This window comes from Phycodurus eques, chromosome 2 (genome assembly GCF_024500275.1).
Source record: "Phycodurus eques isolate BA_2022a chromosome 2, UOR_Pequ_1.1, whole genome shotgun sequence".
NCBI classification, from domain to species: domain Eukaryota; kingdom Metazoa; phylum Chordata; class Actinopteri; order Syngnathiformes; family Syngnathidae; genus Phycodurus; species Phycodurus eques.
Window position 1 is genome coordinate 14921338 of NC_084526.1, and position 23746 is coordinate 14945083.

The 23746-nt window shown below is 42.9% G+C and overlaps 1 protein-coding gene across 1 annotated transcript in view; it reads left to right on the plus strand.

The window, feature by feature from the left end:
* Positions 1 to 23746, plus strand: part of LOC133397492 (protein unc-13 homolog C) — a 183860-nt gene that overhangs the window by 73777 nt on the left and 86337 nt on the right. The window contains exons 12-15 of the mRNA XM_061668459.1: positions 1973 to 2088; positions 4323 to 4486; positions 11594 to 11750; positions 12258 to 12326. Coding sequence (XP_061524443.1) covers positions 1973 to 2088; positions 4323 to 4486; positions 11594 to 11750; positions 12258 to 12326 — 506 coding nt within the window. The remainder of the gene's footprint in view (positions 1 to 1972; positions 2089 to 4322; positions 4487 to 11593; positions 11751 to 12257; positions 12327 to 23746) is intronic.

A 23746-nucleotide genomic window follows, 5' to 3' on the forward strand; every position in this document is an offset into this window, starting at 1 on the left:
GCCGTTGTCATCAGGCCGCAAAGTTTATCCACTACAAGCAAATAGATCTCCACGTCCTGGCCTCCCTTACAAAATCCCATTACACTGTAGCCACAGTATAATCATTATATCCGCTCCCATCCAATAACCATTATCCTCAAAGATAGCGGGATAAATTTATGGTCAGATGAAGTGTGTTCCAGTTTAGGCCATCAATACCGCTCAAGTACCAAAGAACGCACAGGCCCTGTGGTTCCCGTTCTGAGTGTTCCACTATTACCGCCCTCCCATTGATTTGAATGGCGGCTTAATAGGCGTGCCGACTGCTGCTTGAGTATTGTTTGTCTCTCTTGCTAAAAGGAATCAATCTGTGCTAATAGTGACCCCGTGCCCGGTGCCGTGGTTCAGAGTCTCTTTAAATACCCACAATGCATGCTTAAAAGGGCTTATGCCAAGGTCGGTGATCGCCCCTCCAGCTGCACTCCTCTTGAAGCCTCTTCAATGCGGGGCCTCATGCTTTCGCTTTGTCCCTTAATTATTTTTCAATGGACTAAAGCATGCAGTAGTTTTTGTGTATGATACTGCAGATGTTGAAAGTCTTCCAACAGACTAACTCTGTGTAATTTTACTGTGTACATGCTTCTTTTCACAACACTCACAAAACGTTTGGTATATTCAGCTTTCTGGTAAAATTCAGGATGTACCAAGACGGACCTGTGAGCGGCAACATGGTGCCACTGACAAAAATATAAAGAAGAAACATTAGTGGCAAAAGAAGAAATAGAAGTAACAAGGCTAAATGTTAGCTTATCTCTTCTTCTTTACCTTGTCATTTTTGTTCATGTATAATGACTTTTAAAAAGCTTCAGGTCAATTCCTAATTGTCTATCATTTCATGCCACAATCATGGAGTCGTTGACTCGGCCTGACTTGGTCTCGACCACACATGAGGATTTACAATTTTTGGCCCCAAGAGATTTATTAGCAAACTTCAGACTTCTTTGATTGCTAGGGAAAAAAGCTCAAATTTGATCCGATGGCCGGTATATGTGTACCCCGCTTTCGACAGCGAATTAGTTGAGACTGAAACACCAGCGTCTCTGCCAGTTGCAACCAAGTAGTGCACTCCAAAGATCAAATAATCAATTATATCATTTAGTGGTGTACAAGGAGGGGAAACTTGGGCAAACGAGGAAAACCAGCGACAACGTTAACTACTGGACGCTGTTTCAGGTTCATGTTTGGGCGACAAAGAGCACGTTTGTTTATCTATTCAGCTCCCTATGTACTGTTAGCACTATTCCTAAAAGACTTTCCTCGTAAGAATCACTGGATGAATTCTTGGCTAAAAAGTTATAAAAATCGATTTCTAGCCCCTGAATCGTCGTTTTGGATTGTATTGTTTTAAACGATCCAACATCATCCTTGAATCAATTCGGCAAAAACAAATCATGATACGAATAAATTTGTTGATAAAACGAATCATTACACCCCTAAGATCATTGATATAACCCAAAATTACTGTTATGATTAAGGCAAACATTTTCTGGTTAATTATACACTTTTTACTGTAGGACAGCATTTATGCTTTACAGTACATGATGTCATCCAATCAAGTGATGATTGGCATTAATGTTATGTGTTGAGATAATGTGATTCATAGACTGGTGGATTTATGCGCACAGCTCTATAAGTCATTGTTATAATGCGTTCAAGGACACATTTCCACCATAGAGGACACTTACTGTACTGCTACATTACTCTCTGGCATGTGCACTTGTAAGTCATGTTTTTGTAAATGGTGTATGAATATGATCTATTTATTAATATATATAGCTTTTGCCAACAGATGGAAGAGTGTCTAATATAGGCTCAGAGATAAATCCTATTTTTACCTTTTCAGAATTAATCCTTTGTTTTTATTTGTGAAGTTTTTATATCAGACTCAGACTTAGGAGCCCTTGTTTTAAGTCCACCTGGTTGTGTTTTACAGATAAGAGGACAGACAAGTCCGCCGTATCCGGTGCCATCAGACTCAAGATCAGCGTGGAGATGAAGGGGGAGGAAAACGTGGTGCCACCTCACGGCCAGTACACCTGTTTACACGAGGTAACCTCAATTATTCAACATTTAGTGTTATTAAAAAAAAAAAAAATTGTCCCTGGACCAAAAAAGTTTCCCTGAGAATGCTGTTTTCATAAAATAAGTCACTCTCAATAATGTATGGTAATCCATCCATCCATTTTCTGAGCCGCTTCTCTTCACTAGCGTCGCGGGCGTGCTGGAGCCTATCCCAGCTATCATCGGGCAGGAGGCGGGGTACACCCTGAACTGGTTGTCAGCCAATCGCAGGGCACATACAAACAAACAACCATTTGCACTGACATTCACACCTACGGGCAATTTAGAGTTGTCAATTAACCTACCACGCATGTTCTTGGGATGTGGGAGGAAACCAGAGTGCCCGGAGAAAACCCACACAGGCACGGGGAAAACATGCAAACACCACACAGGCGGGGCAGGGGATTGAATCCCGGTCCTCAGAACTGTGAGGCAGACGCTCTAACCAGTCGTCCACCGTGCCGCATGTATGGTAATAATCTGTCAATTTTTCAACAGAGAGAGAGAGAGAGAGAGAGAGAGAGAGAGAGAGAGAGAGAGTACAATTATACTTTTAAGAAATTGAGGTATCCGGCATGAAATTAGTCTCATTGTAAATGACTGATTCTTTTTAGATTACAGCTGAGTCACAGGCAGAAAAACCATTGTGTCACTCTCCAAATACTTGTGTATATATCAATTTATAGTAGTATTTTCTGCAATAGTACTAGAGTCTTAAATACCTTCACAAATAGATAGCACCACACAGAGACAGCACAGATAGTTCATCCCTCCTTGCTATTAGCGTCAACACAAAGCTTTGCTCAATGTGTGGTTGAGTACCATCTTTTTGGACTTACACATTAAGTGGCATTAAGTGACAAAATTGGCATTGTGACATCAAGTGAAGCGCACTGGCGCTGTTGGCAGGACTTCTTCGCCAAAAGGTAGCTAGTTAACTCGGTAAATTAGCTTATATAGTAGCGTAACATAACATTTGATGTTGTGTTGTGTCATTTTTTTTAATCTGACGGGACGTTTTGACCACGATAATTACTGACAGGTTGTTTCACACAGACACTTTCTCTAGCCACCTCACTTTGCATCCAACGCCCTTGACCCCTCCAACATTTGGTGAGGCTATGGGAATCCATTTGGTAAAGAAGGAGCTGTGCCAAAAGGCAAAGCACATGATTTAACCAGCTCATCTATGTTCCTACCCTCAGCTTTGGTCACAAGCTGTGGGTCGTTACTGAAAAAGCAAGATGGCGGATAAAAGTGGCCAAAATGAGTTTCCTCCGCTGGGTGTCTGAACTCTCACTTAGAGATAGGGTGAGAAGCTCGGTCCTCTGGGAGGGGCTCAGAGTACAGCCGCTGCTCTTCCACAACGACAGGAGACAGATGAAGTGGCCCGGGCATCTGATCAAGGATCGGTGGGACAGAGGTAGTGGATATAGCTGTACAGCTGAAGTGTGGTGGGAGTGGCTATGTAAATTCTAAACATCGAGAGAAACAGAGTGCAAGTGAGGGGATACCCAGGAAGTTCGCATAGGTATGAGTTAATCATCGCAATGAACGAGTGGCCCCACACCAAGCAAATAAGTCCCAGACACATGCAAGTGAATTGACACCGTCTCGCATGCACAATAACCTTCTGAAGTGACCTGTACTTGCTGGGACTGAGGACCCGACCCACGGCTCTCGGGTGGGTGGTCCTCAGGGGCCAACCCGACAGCAGCCCGGTGGACGGGACACCACCAACACCGAGGGATCCAGGGTGGTACACCAGCCAGACTGAGGCACCCCAAAATCGGCAACCCGGAGGAGGCCACAGGCCCCCAAACACACACACACACACACACGCACAGGCTTCAACTCACCTCTGATCTTAAGTTATGTTTATCTGCCCTGCTATTGCCTGGCAACCAGTTCAGGGTGTACCCCGCCTCCTGCACGATGATAGCTGGGATAGGATCCAGTACGCCCGCGACCCTAGTGAGGAGAAGCGGCTCAGAAAATGGATGGATGGATGGATGAATTCTTTCCATTGGCATGCACATACACCAATCCTGTACTTCCTCAAATACGTAGGGGGACTTCCTCAACTGCAGATTGTACTGGGTGTATATTTCAAGATGTCTCAGTGTGTGAGTGGAATGCTTTGTATCTCCTTTTACACTGAGTGACAGTACTCTCCATCACCTCATACCCCTGTTGCTCCTTATGTCCCGTCCTACTCACAGAACCTGTTCCACTACTTGACTGAGGGCAGGAACAACGGCGTGGTGAAGATCCCACAGGTGAAAGGTGAAGAAGCGTGGAAGGTCTACTACGACGACGTGTCCCAGGAGATAGTGGACGAGTTTGCCATGAGATATGGAGTGGAGTCCATCTATCAGGCCATGACGTGAGTACCACCCTGATCGATGGTCCTGTACCTCAGACATCGGTCACTGTCTCATCAGACAGAGTGGAGGGCAGCAAGAGAAGAGGAAGAAGAAGATGAGGAGCACAGTAGTGTCTCCTCAGCATTATCAGAGCTCAGTGGACTATTTAATTTACAAGTTTAATTGATTGATTGCTGGTATCCAGGAAAAACTCTGAAATTTGCTTTGGTCACATTGATTGTGGACAAAAATAAATTATCTGGCGGCACGGTGGCCGACTGGTTAGAGCGTCAGCCTCAGAGTTCTGAGGACCGGGGTTCAATCCCCGGCCCCGCCTGTTTGGAGTTTGCATGTTCTCCCCGTGCCTGCGTGGGTTTTCTTCGGGCACTCCGGTTTCCTCCCACATCCCAAAAACATGCATGGTAGGTTAATTGAAGACTCTAAATTGCCCGTAGATGTGAATGTGAGTGTGGATGGTTGTTTGTTTATGTGTGCCCTGCGATTGGCTGGCAACCAGTTCAGGGTGTACCCCGCCTCCTGCCTGATGATAGCTGGGATAGGCTCCAGCACGCCCGCGACTCTAGTGAGGAGAAGCGGCTCAGAAAATGGAGGATGGATGGAGAAAAAACTCTCTCTCTCTCTCCAGAAGGAGCCCAATTTTCCTTCCTTCCTTCCATCCTTCCACCCATCCATCCATCCATTCAAATAGATTAAAACTTGTTCATACTGCAAATTAAAATTCAGTTGTTAGAAGTACTGCAATTGATTACAATTCATTTGACGATATTAAATATTTAGGAACATAAAAGTAGAGTGGACCCTGAGTGGATGAAGATTTTAATGGATAATTTTTTTTTTTTTTTTTTTCTAAAAATATTTTCTTTGTTAATTGGTAATGGTGATGCTAGAACTACTGAAAGCAGATTTTATTAAAGCTAAAATAACCTACACAATTTTATGGGTAAAAACGTTTCATCTGCGATCTCATTTAGACATTTACCTAACCATCGCTATGACTTGGACACTATAAAGTGGTCGCCGACCTTTTTTGCGGCATTGACCAGTTTAAAGAAAATTAGTATTTTCATTCCGTCTTGATTTTAATCCAGGATTGTTTTTTAATGCCCCCAGTTGCTGAATCAGTTTTAAAGGCTTCATTGCCTCATTTGTGAGCCTGTTGCCACATGGAACACAGAGCAAGCATGGTGCGTGAGACTCCCCTGTAGCGATATATATATATATATATATATATATATATATATATATATATATAGTTGTTATAGTTGTTGGCAACTGCTGCTTCATAAGGTATGCAACAGAGCAGTTTTCCATGGTAACCAACTGTGACATGGTGACAACAACAATAGAACTAAGATAGCCAAAGGGGTACTTATCAAAAGCGAGGCTCTGCTACGTATTAAACCAGTGTTTAACGGTCTACCACTGGTTTGTTTCGTGACCTAAATTGCAAGTTTAGCCAACCAATCTTGGTTTCACACAGACTCTTTCAAGGGTGAGAACACAGATTGGGTTACGAAGGCAGCCAAGCACATAATTTTAATCTTCCTTTTTCTTTTTCTTTTTTTTAAATGGTGACGATGACGATGATGGAATTCTCAGGGCATTGAATCGATCGCCTGGATGAATGACCTTGATGAATGACCTTGATGAATGAGAATATTCAGTCAAGACGATGTTAGAACTAAACGACGATGTTAGAACTAAAAAAAAGCGTTACCAAAAGCGTTACTCATCAGCTGAGGTTCCCTGTAAATTGTAAATTAAACCATTTTTACAACATACAGGCTGTTAATCACAGCTAATATTGTAACATTTCATTTGTTACTGCTACATCTCCTCAATTGTAGTTTCACTCGGACACTTTAAAGAATAGAAACACATAATGGGTTACCACAACAAAAAACGTTATTGTAGTTTCCTCTGTGCGTGAGAGGCCACCAAGCTTCAGACGGCTTTTTGTGTTTTCTATAGATAATGGTTTTGATGCAGAAAAAGCTGTACCCCTGAAAACTAAGGTCTTGAACGCATTGAACTGCTTTTGTCACATTTTAATTGATGACCTGTATTTTGCCATAAACACTGGGCCAATTAGCTGATTAATATGGTTCTTTATGATTAATGGCCGTTGTAGCCCATGTAAATACTGTAAATGTGTTTTGGTCACATTCTGCCCGTTGAGAGCTGCTCACAATTATGATATAAATACAGATGACTGAGCGAGCAGTTGTTTTGATGCAAACAAGTGAAGCAATGGGTGGCTTAAATGCTTCAAGCTCAGAACCTGTTGAGGGTATTGTTCCTCACCATTAATGTATAAAAGACTCAACCTCCTCTACTCTCTGCATTACATTTACTGGGGACTGGGGTGGGGTGCAGCACTAAGAGGGAGTAATTGGCTCTGGGGATTGAACTAGCCAAGGATACAACAATAGGACTTCAACAGATGCCATCATCTCACACACACACACATACACATACACACACACACACACACACATGCACACACCACGCATTTACTCCACCCTCACGACAAGTGCTCCTGGATAATTTGGAGGCTGAAAGCAGAGTAATTAAGTAGGCATTTAGATTCAAACATGTTTATGTGGAGCCTGTTTTCAGAATTTCGTTGGACGTGAAAACTGCATGTTCTTTTGAACTACAATTGAACAATGGAACTGAAATCTGGAATGGAATAATGGAACAGAAATCTGTTTCAGGATGAAAAAAATTAAAATTTATACATTTCCCCAGAGAAAATAAAGTAAATAGAAAAACTCTAGCCATCTTAAAATCCTACTACTTACATTACTGGCAATATTTTAGGTAACATTTTGGAATTAATTAAACTCAAACAAAATTATTCTCCCTTTACCCATGTCTCATGCTATGTATCATTCTATTAGTGTATTAAGATGTACAGTAAACCTTAACAAATAACTTATGCATCCATCATTATTTATGGTAAATTTGCAGTGGTGGGTTTCCTCACATTAGCACTAAATAGAACTGACTTTAGGCATATTGTATTAAGCAGCCAGGATGGAATAGTGGACTGCTTTCCAGTGTTGCGATACGTGCCATTTCATGTTATGTTATGTTGTCTATGTCACACCTTTTTTTTCTCTCTGTCATGACTGGTATCGTTCTGTGGTGACATCACAAGACACAAAGAACAAAGAAATATGCTCACTGAGCTGAAAGGTTATTTTGTGACTACTGACGTATATTTTATCAGAAAATCTTTATTGAAATCCAAACTGTATGAATTACAAAACTTGCCACTTGAAAGGTTCTGCTATATTTTATACCTCCTTGGTAAAAGCATCAGCAAAGCAAAGCAGCTACAGTGGGTACGGAAATAATTCAGAGCCCTTAAATTTTTCACTCTTTGTTATAATGCACCCCTCCTTGAGCCATCACCTTATCGTGGTGGAAGGGTTTGAGTGTCCCAATGATCCTAGGAGCTAACTTGTCTGGGGCTTTATGCCCCTGGTAGGGTCACCCATGACAAATGGGTCCTCGGTGACGGACCAGACAAAGCACGGATGATGACCCCCATGATGAGAAAAAATATTGGATTGCGTTTTCCCTTGCCCGTAGCTGGCGATCCGATCCCGGGCTACAGAAGCTGGCTCTCGGGATGTGGAACGTCACCTCTCTGGGAGGGAAGGAGCCCGAGCTGGTGTGCAAGGTCGAGACGTTCCGACTAGATATAGTCGGGCTCACCTCCACACACAGCTTGGGCTCTGGTACCAGTCCTCTCGAGAGGGGTTGGACTCTCTTCCACTCTGGAGTTGCCCACTGTGAGAGGCGCCGAGCAATTGTGGGTATACTTATTGCCCCCCGGCTCGGCGCCTGTACATTGGGGTTCACCCTGGTGGCCGAGAGGGTAGCCTCCCTCCGCCTATGGGTGGGGGGACGTGTCCTGACTGTTGTTTGTGCCTAGGCACCAAACAGCAGTTCAGAGTACCCACCCTTTTTGGAGTCCTTGGAGGGGGTGCTGGAGAGTGCTCCCGCTGGGGACTCCATCGTTCCCCTGGGGACTCCATCGTTCTGCTGGGGGACTTCAATGCTCACGTGGGCAATGACAGTGAGACCTGGAGGGGCATGATTGGGAGGAACGGCCCCCCGATCAGAAACCGAGTGGTGTCCTGTTATTGGACTTCTGTGCTCACCACGGATTGTCCATAACGAACACCATGTTCACGCATATAGGGTGTCCACACGTGCACTTGGCACCAGGACACCCTAGGTCGCAGTTCGATGATCGACTTTGTGGTCGTGTCATCGGACTTGCGGCCGCATGTCTTGGACACTCGGGTGAAGAGAGGGGCGGAGCTGTCAGCTGATCACCACCTGGTGGTGAGTTGGCCACGATGGTGGGGGAAGATGCCGGTCCGACGTGGCAGGCCCAAACGTTTTGTGAGGGTCTCCTGGGAATGTCTGGCAGAATCCCTTGTCAAAAGGAGTTTTAACTCTCACCTCTGGCAGAGCTTCACCCACGTCTCAGGGAGGCGGGGTACATTGAGTCCGAGTGGACCATGTTCCGTGCCTCCATTGCCAAGGCGGCTGACTGGAGCTGTGGCCGTAAGGCAGTCAGTGCCTGTCGTGGCGGCAATCCCCGAACCCGTTGGTGGACACCAGCGGGGATGGACGGCGTCAAACTGAAGAAGGAGTCCTATCGGGCCTTTTTGGCCTGAGGGACTCCTGAGGCAGCTGATGGGTACCGGCTGGCCAAGCGGAATGCAGCTTTGGTGGTCACTGAATTAAAAACTCGGGCGTGGGAGGAGTTCGCTGAGGCCATGGAGAACGATTTCCGAACGGCTTTGAGGAAATTCTGTTCCACCATCCGGCGTCTCAGGAGGGGGAAGCAGTGCACCAGCAACGCTGTGTATAGTGGAGATGAGGCACTGCTGACCTCGACTCGGGACGTTGTGAGTCGGTGGGGAGAAGACTTCGAAGACCTCCTTAATTCCACCGACACGCCTTCCCATGAGGAAGCAGAGTCTGGGGTCTCTGAGGAGGGCTCTTGTATCTCTGGGGTTGACGTCACCGAGGTGGTTAAAAAGCTCCTCGGTGGCAAGGCCCCGGGGTTGGATGAGATTCGCCCGGAGTTCATGTTGTGGGGCTGTCCTGGTTGACACGTCTTTGCAACATCGCACGGACATCTGGGACAGTGCCCCTGGATTGGCAGACTGGAGTGTGTGTTCCAACTACAGGGGGATCACACTCCTCAGCCTCCCTGGTAAGGTCTATTCAGGGGTTCTGGAGAGGAGGGTCCGTCGGGAAGTCGAATGTCAGATTCAGGAGGAGCAGTGTGTTTTTTGTCCTGGCTGTGGAACAGTGGACAAGCTCTACACCCTCGGCAGGGTCCTCGAGGGTGCATGGGAGTTCGCGTAACCAGTCTACATGTGTTTTGTGGACTTGGAGAAGGTGTTCGACCGTGTCCCTCGGGGAGTTCTGTGGGGGGTGCTTCGGGAGTATGGGGTGCCGAACCCCCTGATACGGGCTGTTCGGTCCCTGTACGACCGGTGTCAGAGTTTGGTCCGCATTGCCGGCAGTAAGTCGGACTTGTTTCCGGTGAGGGTTGGACTCCGCCAAGGTTGCCCTTTGTCACCGATTCTGTTCCTAACTTTTTTTGGACAGAATTTATAGGTGCAGGCGAGGCGTACAAGGGGTCTGGTTTGGTGGCTTCGGTATTGCACCTCTGCTTTTTGCAGATGATGTGGTTCTGTTGGCTTCATCAAGCCATGAAATTTTTTTAACATTAATTAGTTCTATTTTTATTTTAGTGGGACAGGAGACTCTCACATTGTTTAATAATCCTGTTTCCATAGCAGTGTTGTCTTAAGTAGAAATGTTGATCTGTAGACAACCAGTTGAGAATGACAATGTGATTATTAAAAAATCTATCAATTAATTGACCAAATTCTTATCGATCAATTGATCGATTATAATGTGTATCTTGAACAGCAGCGTTGACTAGTGGTTAGAATGTCTGCATGACAGTTGAGATGTTCTGGGTCTTAATCGCAGGTCCTCTGTTGAGTTTGTATGTTTTCCCGTGCTTGCGTGGGCTTTGTCTCTTCATTTATGTACCTTGTGTTTGGTTGGCGACCAGTCCAGGGTGTTCCAGGGTGTTAGCGGTCGTGATATGAAATCGTATCAGTTGGGATGGACCCATGAGCAGACTGAGACGGCGGGAGTAGATGAGAATGGTTTATTTGTCAGTCGCTGAGAGTTCGGGTGTCCAAGGTGGGATCGTGGTCCGTAGAAACAAGGAAGGTGCAGGAAGCGGGAACGTGAGGTGGTAGAAGAGCTTGACGAAGTGGTTGGAGCGGCAGTGAAGCGGGAGGCACTGGAGGAGGACAGAAACACAATTGGGTGAGTACAGGTGCGAGTCGTCGGATAATCACACTTGGAAATACGAGAGTCGGTCTGTGTACCACAATAAAGTGTCAATACCCTGGCGATGGATTTTTGGATCTGGCCGGCTTATATGCAGGCAGTGATGAGTGCTGATTGATGGCAGGTGCACACCCAAGGTGGTGCTGATTGCTGGGGGGAGGGAGAGGGGGAGGGAGAGGGAGAGAGAGAGAGAGAGAGAGAGAGAGAGAGAGAGAGAGAGAGAGAGCCACACAGCGCCACCCAAGCTCCAAAAAGGGAACTGCATGATAGAGATCATGACAGTTAGCATCTGTTAGATGCATAGAAGTATGCTAGAAAATGAATAATAAAAGTGTGGTTATAGTAACAGCACAACAATAAGAAGCTTTGATTTACTGTCGAAGCAATGTCGTTTTCTTTTATCGCTAATGGAATGGCTTGTCCAGTATACAGACCTTCGCTTTACACGATAGCTCTATAATATTCATTCAGCATCTCTTCATGTCTTCAAATATGATCTCTTTCATCAGAACGGATTCCTTGGAACATCAATAATATGACGATTACTTAAGGGCATATCGATTCATGTATGCACGTGCCTGCCAAGGCATTAGGATTTGTTTGTGCAGTCTCAAATAGTCCCCGGTTTTATTGTTCATAATCGTGTCCATGTCCCACAACCATAATTACAGATAATTCCTGTTCATTTTCCATTGCAGGCATTTCTCCTGCCTGTCTGCCAAATACATGTGTCCCAGTGTGCCTGCGGTGATGAGTAACTTGCTTGCGAACATCAACGCCTACTTCGCCCACACGACCACCACCACCACAACCACCGCCTCCGCTTCAGACCGATTTGCCGCCTCCAACTTTGGGGTAAGTGCATTCGGCATTGTCAATGCGATCGCGCTGTTCATTTAACATGAAGCTGGAACAATCCGGATAAAATGTAAATTGCGAAAGGTAATATCTAAATTCTCTAATTGGGATCTCTTAGCTGATGTCATGTTCTTCTTCAGGCTACAAACTAGTTGAGACTGAACAACAGCACGTCTGTTGGTTGAAGCTAGGTCATGCACTCCAGTTTGCCTCAGTTGCTTCACAACGTGATTAAGCAACAAAGTTCCAAACAAACAACAGATTGCTTCATGATGAATTATCGACTTCTCACTTAAAATAACCCATCCATGGTAACAATCTCTCTCTGGGCTATTTAAACAAGTGGAATTGTTCATATTTTCAGTGTTAGTGAGTGGATCAAAGGGCTCAAATGATGCTTCCAAACATTACTCCAAAATAATTCTGTTCAACCACCAGTGGTGTAAATGTTTTGATCCGACTCTTGAGTGGTGACTCCATCCCAATGATTTCTCATACCAACAGAGGGAGAAATTTGTGAAATTACTGGATCAGCTGCACAACTCGTTGAGGATCGATCTGTCCAAATATCGGGTAAGTCTAAGTCTTACTTTGTCTCAAGCTTGTGGCCATTTCACTTTTTTTTTTCTTCGTAACAATGTGAGCTAACTACACCTTACATGCAACAATGATATCCAATAAAAATAGCCTTGTCTTATATTTAACTGGACATTTTTCATTGGTGATACATTTAAATGTCTAAACTGGAAACCTACCCATCATTTATGTTCATATTTGCTATGGAATGTTTTCAGGAACGCTCTATAAATGTCAATGTGGATGTATGTTTAATGACACAAAATCAACGTCACCTTGAAATGCCTCAAATGATAACCCCCCATTTCCCCATTGTGATAAAGTCAATCAAAACACAGACATGAGACCTCATAACAGTGTGTCAATGCATTGGAAGAAAAAAAAAGCCAGAGGGGATGTTTTTCAAATCAATGAATGATAAATGACTAAATTGCTTTGTGCAAATTAGAGTAAGGGAACATAAGTTAAAAAAAAAAAAAAAAGTGAGCCTGCTGGTCCACTCGTAGAAGTGCACCAGCAAATATTTTTTTGCAAACACTTATATATTACTTAGTATATTCCCTGCACACTTTTAGTCGCCGTGTGAAGTGTTAATTTCCTTAACTGCAGATGTGTTGGTCGTCTATTAGTGACGAGGTCTTTTACAACATACAGTAAGTCTCCACACTTTAACTCATCTAAGAAACTGTCCATGTATTTTTTTTCAGGTGCTGGTGTTTTGTTTAGCAACTCAGTTCAAATACTCACCAGTTAATCATTAGTCTGTGTGTGAACTTCAGCATCTATCAACTGAGAGAATTACAGTTGCTATCCGTTTTATTTTTCCTAATGATATTAAAAAGGAGGTATTTACTGTATTTGTTTTAAGTAGATGACACATTCAGCGACTAACTGAGGCTCGGTGTTTATTAGAGAGACAACCACTATTTGAGGAAATAACCCAGTATTGTTTTATCTATCCGTAATCTTTAATAACATATCACTGGCACTGTAACAACCTGGCATGCATGCTGGGGAAAATGCAGTTTCTCCATAAAAGGAGAATAGCGCAAAATGAAAAGTGGCAGTGACATGTTGTTCCACAACATCAATGGGCTGTTTGTTTAAACGATGTAGATTCTTCCCCCTTCATGGTCAGTAGCTTGGTGAGTTTCCAACATTTGCTCCCAAGCACAGATGTTCTACTATACGTGTAGGATTTTCCGCTTGACCTGTTAGCAACACGCCGTGTGTTTGATGACGAGTGCAGGCGCTGTGCCACTCTTTCATGTTTTATACCCTCTAGACTGATCTAGCGAGGTGTGTTATTTACCTTGCAATGTGTTGCTACGCGTTGCTGTGATCTATTTGTGCAATAAACTACAGTAATGTACAGTGTAGCGATGCCACCGCAATTAGGACTTGGCCTCGCAACCGCAGAGGTTTCTTGGCAGCAACACAGCCAGTCGTAACATCTAACAAATGTCCTTTAAACTTTTCCAGAGATATTATTCTACAGCAAAGTGAGAGCCCTATTGATTTTTCAATTGATATACCGTCTGAGATAGGGCGTTACATGAGACCATAGGCAGAGGTGGGTAGAGTAGCCAAATATTGTACTCAAGTAAGAGTACTGTAACTTTAGAATAATATGACTCAAGTCAAAGTAAAAAGTAGTTATCCAAATATTTACTTGAGTAAGAAAGTAATCAATGAAAAAAACGACTCAAGTAAAGAGTAAATTGTGATTAACTTCTGATTTTTCTTTTTTTTTTTTTTTTTTAAATCAGAGCATGAACATTAAATTTAAAAAAAATGGGAGTCGACGCACGCCTGGCACCATATAAATTTTTAAGTGCCCCAAAATGAACAACATATGCATTGGGCCCTTCAGAAACATTATTTGCTTTATTCACTTAAATGACTTCATGAAGAAGCTGTTTGCTGACCAGACTGAGTGACTTTGTGTGCGTGTGTGTGCTAATTTTGCCACATCCACTGCCAAAACAACAGCAAAAACATCTTCAACTTACCGCAAGGTGTTTTCTCAAGTTAGAAGTGGGCTGAAGTATCCAAGTTTGGGCAGTCACAATTGAAGAGCTGCATGACAAAGCTATTGTTTTTTGGTCTGTAAATGCACTCGAGCGGCTATTTCCCCCCCCCCAAAAATGAGTCATTTTGATTGGCTCGCGAAGGCGACGTACGCGGTCATGTGACTGCCTTGTGTCGTCTGATTGGTGAATTGGAGTCAAATGACACTCGTGATCCTGTTTGATTGGCCCAACGGCTGCCCTATGCGGAAGTCAAAGATGGAGTCTAAAAATAGACGCAGACACGTATGAATGGATAAATAAATGTAGCGAACGGTATGTCAATCATTGTAACTGAGTAAAAGTATCGATCCTTCTTCATATAAATACTCAAGTAAAAGTAAAAAGTACAGTGCATTTAGAGTACTCTGACAAGTACGGTTTATCGAAAATGTAATGGAGTAACTGTATCGCGTTACTACCCACCTCTGACCATAGGTCAAATTGATAGCATGATCACTGTCACTTTCCTACTCTTGGCAGGAAAGCTCCTGGTCATAGAAAGAACCTTATCTTGTGTAAAGACAAATTCAGACTAAGTTGGTTAGTTAGTCAGTTAGTTGCTTAGTTAGCTGGTTGGTTAGTCAATTTCATACTTGACTGATCAGTCAGTCAGTCGTTTTCTTAGTCAGTTACTTCGGTGATTAGTGAATTGGTCACCAAGTTAGTTGGTAGTGAGTCTCTCAGTTATTAGGGTTTTCAGTCAAGTTAGTCAGTCAGCTTGTTATTTAGTCAGTTCATTAGTCGGAGAGTTAGGCAGGCAGGCAGTCAGTCAGTTTTTAAGGTTACACAAGCACTACAAAACCCATTTCTATGAAACATGGTAGAGGAGTGATGCATTGTCCCAAGGTCAGTTAATTGCCTTTTTAGTTAATGATATTAGTTAGATTTTTCAGTAGTTTAGCTAGTTTGTCAGCCAGTTAGTCAATTAGTCTTCCCCCCCAGTCGTTAGCTAGTTAGTCAGCCAGTTAGTTAGTCAGTTAGTCAGTTAGTTCGTCAGTCAGTTAGCAAGTTAGTTAATAGGTCGACGAGTCAGTTGTTGGTTAAGCGGCAGTTTGGGTTTCAGAAACACTACAAAATAAATTTTCATGGTCAAGCTGTGGCTCATGGGCCGAGGTCCGTTAGTTAGGAAGTCAGTTAGTTTTTCTTTCAGTTGGTTATTTAGTCAGCCAGTTAGTTAGTCAGTTGGTTAGGTAGTCAGTTCCTGTGGTGAGGGTTATACAACCACTACAAAACCCATTTCCAAGAAACATGGTAGTGGGGCCGCACATGGGCTGCGGTCAATTAATTTGTCAGTCATTTGATTGCTTGGCCCATTTCTAAAAAACATGGGAGAGAGGTGGGACATGGACCAAAGAAAACCCAATACATTTTCAAAGAGGAACGATATTGACTTTTGAGCAATATCCCACCCAGGGTAACTGCGGTGTCATATCTCTACCGGTCACAATTTCCGACAAACATCCATCAGAACAAGAATACCACTGATTTAAAAAATTAACAGCTCCAAGATGCTCAATGTTGTTACCACTTATTTTGGTTCTTGAGAAACACAGCACAGCAAGAAAATACTACTTTCCTCGTCAAATCTAAGAGTTCCAATATTTGATTTAGATTCGACTAGCCACTGAAACATGGCAGAATGAAAAATAAACGGATTCTAGTGAATAGAATTTCATCTCCGATAGTTAGTTGGGAAAGCACATCGAGCTGCCAAAGGTGCTGCGGTATTCTACTCAGACAGATTGAATTCCTGACATTTAATACATAAGCTTCTCGAACAATCTCATGAGCTCTAATCTTGTTAGCCCCAACACACACACACACATTCATACACATGCGCCCACAAGCAGGTACATCATGCACTTTAACCCCCATGCTCTTTCCCCGCCCCCTCTCCTCTCTGTGTGTGCACCTGAGCACTTCCCTTGGATTCAAATCCACCTATATTCAGCTGGTGGCGCCGTGAAGTGAACCGACACGGACCCACTCGCAACGTGTTGGTTTGCAAGTGGGTGAGCATCTTGATAGCAGCTGGTGCTGGAGCAACTGTCATGAACGGCAATGCCATAAGGGCAGATCCCCAAAAATAGACTCCAGGTCAGAGGTCCGAACAATTTTAATTAAATGGCCGAGCATGTGATGGCGAAACATACGAAACTAAAGGAACTTACAACCAGAGAGAATCAAAAACAGATAACGCAGCGAGACACGACAAACGGTCCGTGTGGTATAATCGTAGTGAGCCTAAATTTGGACAGCGGTCAGAACGGCGGCAAACACGGGACAAAAACGAGTGAATCTTCCGACGCCCACACACTGTCACGGTGCCCCCTAAAAAGGCTGATGATTACAATGCAAGACAGGTGTGTCACCGATGTCCACGCCCACCTTCGCTCACCCAGACACTGCAACACAAAGAAAAACAACTTGAAACACAGGGCCATGACAGCAACAAGAGGAACACAATGATGGGTTGAAAGGAAAAGGGATTGGACGGAAAGATGAGAGGAATACTGAAGATTGAAAGTAGTCATGCTGTGTGTGTGTGTGTGTGTGTGTGTGTGAGTGTGTGTGTTGGGTGACGTGACCGAGTGATTGCGCCTTTTATTTTCCCGTGGCCCTGCTTCTTGGCAGTGACGTTTACACACACAGCAAAATCACAGAATATCACCTGCCAGCACCACCCTGCTGCGTCCCTATCACACGCACACACACACACACGCGCACACACACATCCATACACACTATTCATTCTCTCTTTCATTCTCTCTGAGTAAAGCCACTTGGCCACAATTGGAAAGGAATATGATTCCCACCTGACTCACTGTGAATTTCTCCCCCCTCTCATAAAGACATTCCACGGGAGATTGAGTTTGCTTTTATAAAACAAGAGCCCTCGAATCAGTGGCAACGAAACAGGCCTGATATACGGTGACACGTGTATCCACTCACTGTCCCCTGTGGGATCTGCAAGGTTCCCCGGGACCATGCTTGTTGTTTGGACAGGTTGATATAAAGTCATGCTTGTTCAGAAAACACCCATGGGAGTTGTGCCCTGAAACTTGAGCGGGTGATGTATAAGAGTCAGCTGAAAGGAGAAAAAAAAACAAAAAAAACATTTGTAATGTATTTTTGCTTGACAATTTTGTTCCCCCACTAGTAAAAACACAAGGGCTATACAGTACACTGTACACAGACAACATCACCTGCACACGTTGGGCCATCACACACTTAATAATGCTCACTTAAATACATTGCAGAAATGTGCAGTAGGGTACCACTGTTTGTCACGCTGCATCTATTTTAATAAATAAAAACACATAATATACTGAAAAAATATATAAATGCAACACTTATTGCTCCCAGTTTTCATAAGCTGAACTCAAAGATTTTCAAGACTTGTTCTATGTCCACAAAAGGTCTTTTGCTCTCAAATACTGTTCACAAATGTTTCTATGTCTGTGCTATTAAGCACTTCTCATTTGCTGAGATCATCCATCCACCTCACAGATGCTGATGAGACAGTGTGATTATTGAAACTGTGTGCCTTGGTCCGCCCACAATAAATGGCCACTCTAAATTGTGCAGATTTCCTGTATTGGGGGATCTGGAAGGGTCAGAAAAAGAGACAGTATCTGGTGTGCCTCCTGCAGCGCAATACATCTGCTTCGCATAGTTGATCAGGTTGGTCCAGTCCTCTTCAATGGCGAAGCAAAATTGCTGGATATTAGCAGGAACTGGAATATGCTGCCTTATACAGTGATCCAGAGCATCCCATACATGCTCAATGGGTGACATATCCGATGAGTATGTTGGCCATGCAAGAACCAGGATGTTTTCAGCTTCCAAGAATTCTTTTCAGATGCTTGCAACAAGGGCCATAGGTCAAGGTTGGTCAGTAAGTTAGTCGGCCAGTGGGTCAGTCAGTAGGTTAGTTAGTCAGTTCCTTAGTTGGTTAGTTAGTAGGTTAATCAGTCAAGTCGTTTGTTTTGAGTGTTACACAACCATTACAAAACACATTTCCACTAAACATGGAAGAGGGGTGGCCGATGGGTCACGGTCAGTTAGTATGTAAGTCAGTTGGTCAGTCATTAATTAGTTGGTTACTTAGTCGGTTAGTTAGCCATTTTATCATTCAGTTTGTGTGTTTTATTTCGCGTTATACAAGCACCTTAAAACTGAATGTGGTAGAGAGATGGCACATGAACCATGAAAAACCCTAGCCATTTTGATATGGCGATCGATATAAGTGCCGATCGAGGAATTCATTTTCATTTTCGCCTGCTTGCATTGGGCCAAATGGGGCAATTTATGGCAATTAGAACCATCTACAGGACTGAAATGTTTACGATTTTTCAGCCTTGGTGAGGCCCCTACTGAGTTCCATTCTGGTGTTCAATCAAAACTGAGCCTTTGTAATCTTCGTAATGGCAGATTTTTCTTTGTACCTACTGATAATTCTGGGTAAAATGTTTGCAGCATCCACCAACAATAATGTTTTTACTTCATGGTGCATTATTTAGACAGTAGATGTGTGTGTCTGCGGAGGCGGCCAGAGGCACTTTGCTTTTAAGACAGCATACAGACTTGTTACAAATCGTTCTTACTGTGGGCATCATGTTGACTTCTTCAGGTCAGGAAAAACAACTGCATTCAAGGCATGTTTTATCAAATGCATGCAACTATCCTCCAGGCAGGAATATCTATTGGGATAGAGAAAATTTCACTTTTTTGTTCATCATGACAGAAATACACAGAAATACATGTTTTCCGTGCGGAAATCAGTTCGTTGCAAGTCAAATATGCATGAGCAAACAAAAATGAGGCAACCATTCTTACTGCTGATAAATTTCACCGATGATGAGATTAGAACACATTTTTACACCATCACTTTACACACAGTTTATCCATTGTTCTACTGATAGGAATAAAGGTGACACTGCTGCAGAGATTTAAGTTTGTTGTCACTGTGTCATATTCCGCAACACTGAATATGACACTGGGGAGGTGATAAGAAATCACATCTATACTTCGGTTTAGAGAACAAATAATCTTAAGATCTTGGGTTGCTGCAGAATTTGATATGATTTTGACTTCTTACATAATGCAAAGCTGTGACATGCATGCATGAAGTCAGAACACAGCACTCAAAGAGAGATGCGAGCACACCACCAAGCACAGAATTAGTATGGTAGCCTGTCCTAGTATGGTAGGTATGAGAATTTCATGCATATCATGCTCTGCTACTTTCAGACCTAAACCATATGTGTGTTCCAACCTCTATATCTAATTCACTAGACAGTATAAGCACAGTGCCTCTTACATTTAGTAATTCAGGGGAACCTCTAATGTCAAACGAGCTGTTGCGTAATGCTGGTCAACCTAGGATTTGTTCAGATTTTTTTAACTACAAACCCCAATTCCATGAAGTTGGGATATTGTGTAAAATGTGAATAAAACCAGAATGCAATTATTTCAACCCATATTCAGTTGACTACAACACAGTTACAAGATATTTAATGTTCAAAATGACATATTTTTATTTGCAAATAGTCACTCATTTTGAATTTGATGCCTGCAGCACGTTCCAAAAAAGATGGAACACGGGCATGTTCACCACAGTGATATATCACCTTTACTTTTAACTCAATAAGTGTTTGGGAACTGAGTACACTAGTTGTTGTTGAAGCTTTGTAGGTGGAATTATTTCCCATTATTGCTTGATGTACAACTTCAGTTGCTCAACAATGCGGGGTCTCCGTTGTAGTTTGTGCTTATTAATGCGCCATGATGCGCCACACATTTTCAATGGGAGACAGCTCTAGACTGCTGGCAGGCCAGGCTTGTACGTGCACGGTTTTACTATGAAATCACGTTGTTGTAACACGTGCAGAATGTGGTGTGGCATTGTCTTGTCCCTGAAAAAGACGTTGCCTATGTTGCTTCAAAACCTGTGTGTACCTTTCAGCATTAATGGTTCCTTCACAGATGTGCCACAAGACATGGGCACTAACACACCCCCATGCCATCACAAATTCTGGCCTTTTGAACTTTGCACTGATAACAATCCGGATGGTCCTTTTCCTCTTCTTTGGCCGAGAGGACACGATGTCCATGATTTCCAAAAACAGCCAGTTTTCAATGCAGTGCCTCCTGAGGGATTCAAAGTCACAGGTATTTGATTTTGGTTTTTGGTCCTGTTGCTTACATGCAGAGATTTACTCCAGATTTTCTGAATCTTTTGATTACATTATGAACCGTAGATGATGAAATCCCTAAATTCCTTGCAGTGCATGTTGAGAAAGGTTCTTACTGTTCACTGTAAAACTTAAACAATGGGCTATATTCTCCCGTTGGTGCGTGAGTTTGTATATAATGCGCCTGGCTTGCACTTTTTCAAGACGCGGATTCTGCCATAATGACATCTGATACACCCCTGCGCGTACACGGCCATTTGTGGGTAACAGTTTGAGAGGTGTGACTCATTGAAGTCTGCAGGTGTGTAGAATTCCCAAATGTGGATGTGGAAACAAGTAATTGCCCTTGAATTCCAGTTGGAAAATATGTCACACTTTAATTTTGGAATTAACCCCCGTATGGATATACAGAAGTGGTGTCCATCCAGTGAGACGAGTGCACCACTCCTCGAACAGGCTTCTTTTTAAGGAGCATGTGTTTTTGTATTCTCTCTATATACTATTACATTATTATACTAGTAAATAAATACTGTACTATATACAGTGGGTACAGAAAGTATTCAGACCCCCTTAAATGTTTCACTCTTTTTTATATTGCAGCCATTTGCTAAAATAATTTAAGTAAATTGTTTTCCACATTAACGTACACACAGCACACCATATTGACTGAAAAAAAACGGAATTGTTGAAATCTTTGCACCTTTATTAAAAAAGATAAACTGAAATATCCCACAGCCATAGGTATTCAGACCCTTTGGCTCAGTATTTAGTAGAAGCACCCTTTTGAGCTAATACAGCCATGAGTGTTTTTGGGAATGATGCAACAAGTTCTTCACACCTGGATTTGGGAATCCTCTACCATTCCTCCTCGCAGATCCTCTCCAGTTATGTCAGGTTGGATGGTGAACGTTGGTGGGCAGCCATTTTCAGGTCTTTCCAGAGATGCTCAATTGGGTTTAAGTCAGGGCTCTGGCTGGGCCACTCCTTCTGTATTTTAGCTTTTCTTTTTTGAAGGTGAAACTTCGGTCCAGTCTGAGGTTCTGAGCACTCTGGAGAAGGTTTTCGTCCAGGATATCCCTGTAGGAAGGGTTCTGATAGTCCCAAATGTCTTCCATTTCAGGATTATGGAGGCCACTGTGCTCTTAGGAACCTTAAGTGCAGCAGAATTTTTTTTGTAACCTTGGCCAGATCTGTGCCTTGCCACAATTCTTTCTAGGAGCTCTTCCGGCAGTTCCTTTGCCCTCATGATTCTCATTTGCTCTGACATGCACTGTGAGCTGTAAGGTCTTATATAGACAGGGGTGTGACTTTCCTAATTAAGTCCAATCAGTATAATCAAACACAGCTGGTCTCCAATGAAGGTGTAGAACCATCTTAAGGATGATCAGAAGAAATGGACAGCACCCGAGTTAAATATAGGAGTGTCACAGCGAAGGGTCTGAATACTTATGGCTGTTTGATATTTCAGTTTTTCTTTTGTTAATAAATCAGCAAAAATTTCAACAATTAAGTTTTTTTCTGTCAATATGGGGTGCTGTGTGTACATTAATGAGGAAAAAATGTACTTAAATATTTTTAACAAATGGCTGCAATATAACAAAGAGTGAACAATTTAAGGGGGTCTGAAAACGTTTCCGTATCTATCTATCTATCTATCTATCTATCTATCTATCTATCTATCTATCTATCTATCTATCTATCTATCTATCTATCTATCTATATATATATATATATATATATATATATATATTTCCGCTATATATATAATTTAATCTACGTTTGGAAGGCCATAAATAAAGCAAGTGGCGTGCTGTTGATCAGCGTTGCCCAGCAACCATACCGGCACCACACACGTCGCCGTGTCACTTAAAACGGATTTCGCAACCTACGATGAGAATCGTAGGTTGCGAAATCTAAAAAACCATCGCACCATTAGGATAACAATAGCTGTGCAGTGCTTTCAGATAAACTCCCAAGTCGCCATGCAGCATGTTTGAACCGAAAATGCCACTCGCAGGTTGTCCATGAATATTAATTAATTGATATGACATAATATGATGATGTTCCGCCTTCGATTGGCGTAATGTGGTGAGGACACTTTACGGCCTTTGAGCATTCGGTGATGGGGCAGCTAGTTGTCTGTCTGCATGCCGAGCCAGCTGCACGTATGGTGTTTTACCTTCCCGGGGCGCTAGACTTACTACAGTCTCTCGAGCGTGCAAGACGAAACACGTTCAAGTCTTTGGCAGAATGCGTGCAAGGCCAGATAGGACAGGGAACACCCACACTCTACTCCACCCAAGTGCGCACATGGCCAGAAGACGCGCAAATGACAGAATTAAGTGGAAGGTCGAATGGGCGCAGAGAGAAAAGTGCGGAGCTGTGCGACTTTCATGACACGTCACCTGACCTTTGATATTTGCACATTCAATTAATACTTTTTATAGTGCATATACTATAGTTTATTTAGCTTTTATATTGATGTTATTATTTGTACTGTCTTTTGTAGCACCGCGGGCTCTTGAGTACCATAATTTCAAGCCTCTGTATGTGTTACGCATATTGAAGAATTGACAATAAAAGTGCCTTGTACCTTAAGCATATAGGAGACTATAGCCCAAAGTAGTGAACCTCACCCCATCCTTGCTTGTGAACAATTGAGCCTTTCGGGGATGACCCTTTTATTCCCAATCCTGACACCCACCTTTTCCCAATTAACCCGTTCACCTGTGGAATGTTCCAAACAGGTGTTTTTTTTAGCATTCTTCAACTTTCCCAGTCTTCTGTTGCCCCTGTCCCAGCTTTTTTTTCTTTAACATGTTGCAGGCACCAAATTCAACATGAGTTATTATTTGAAAAAAAAAAAAAAAATGTTTTTTGGTGGTGCCATCATCAAACATGTAATAACTGCTCAGGCAATTTTTACATTAACAAAATAACATTGTTTTAACAGTAAATGTAAATATGTATCTAAAAACAATAAAACACTCAGTTTTAAATGACTGGAATAAGGGAGTCCTTTGATGCTCTATGATGCTGTTTCATGTGATGTTACACACGGCCACAATTTGAATTCTGAATTCCCATCTCAATCAGTTAGTAATTCCTATTTGAATTGGTTCTGAACTGGTTATTCTGAAAATGTTGA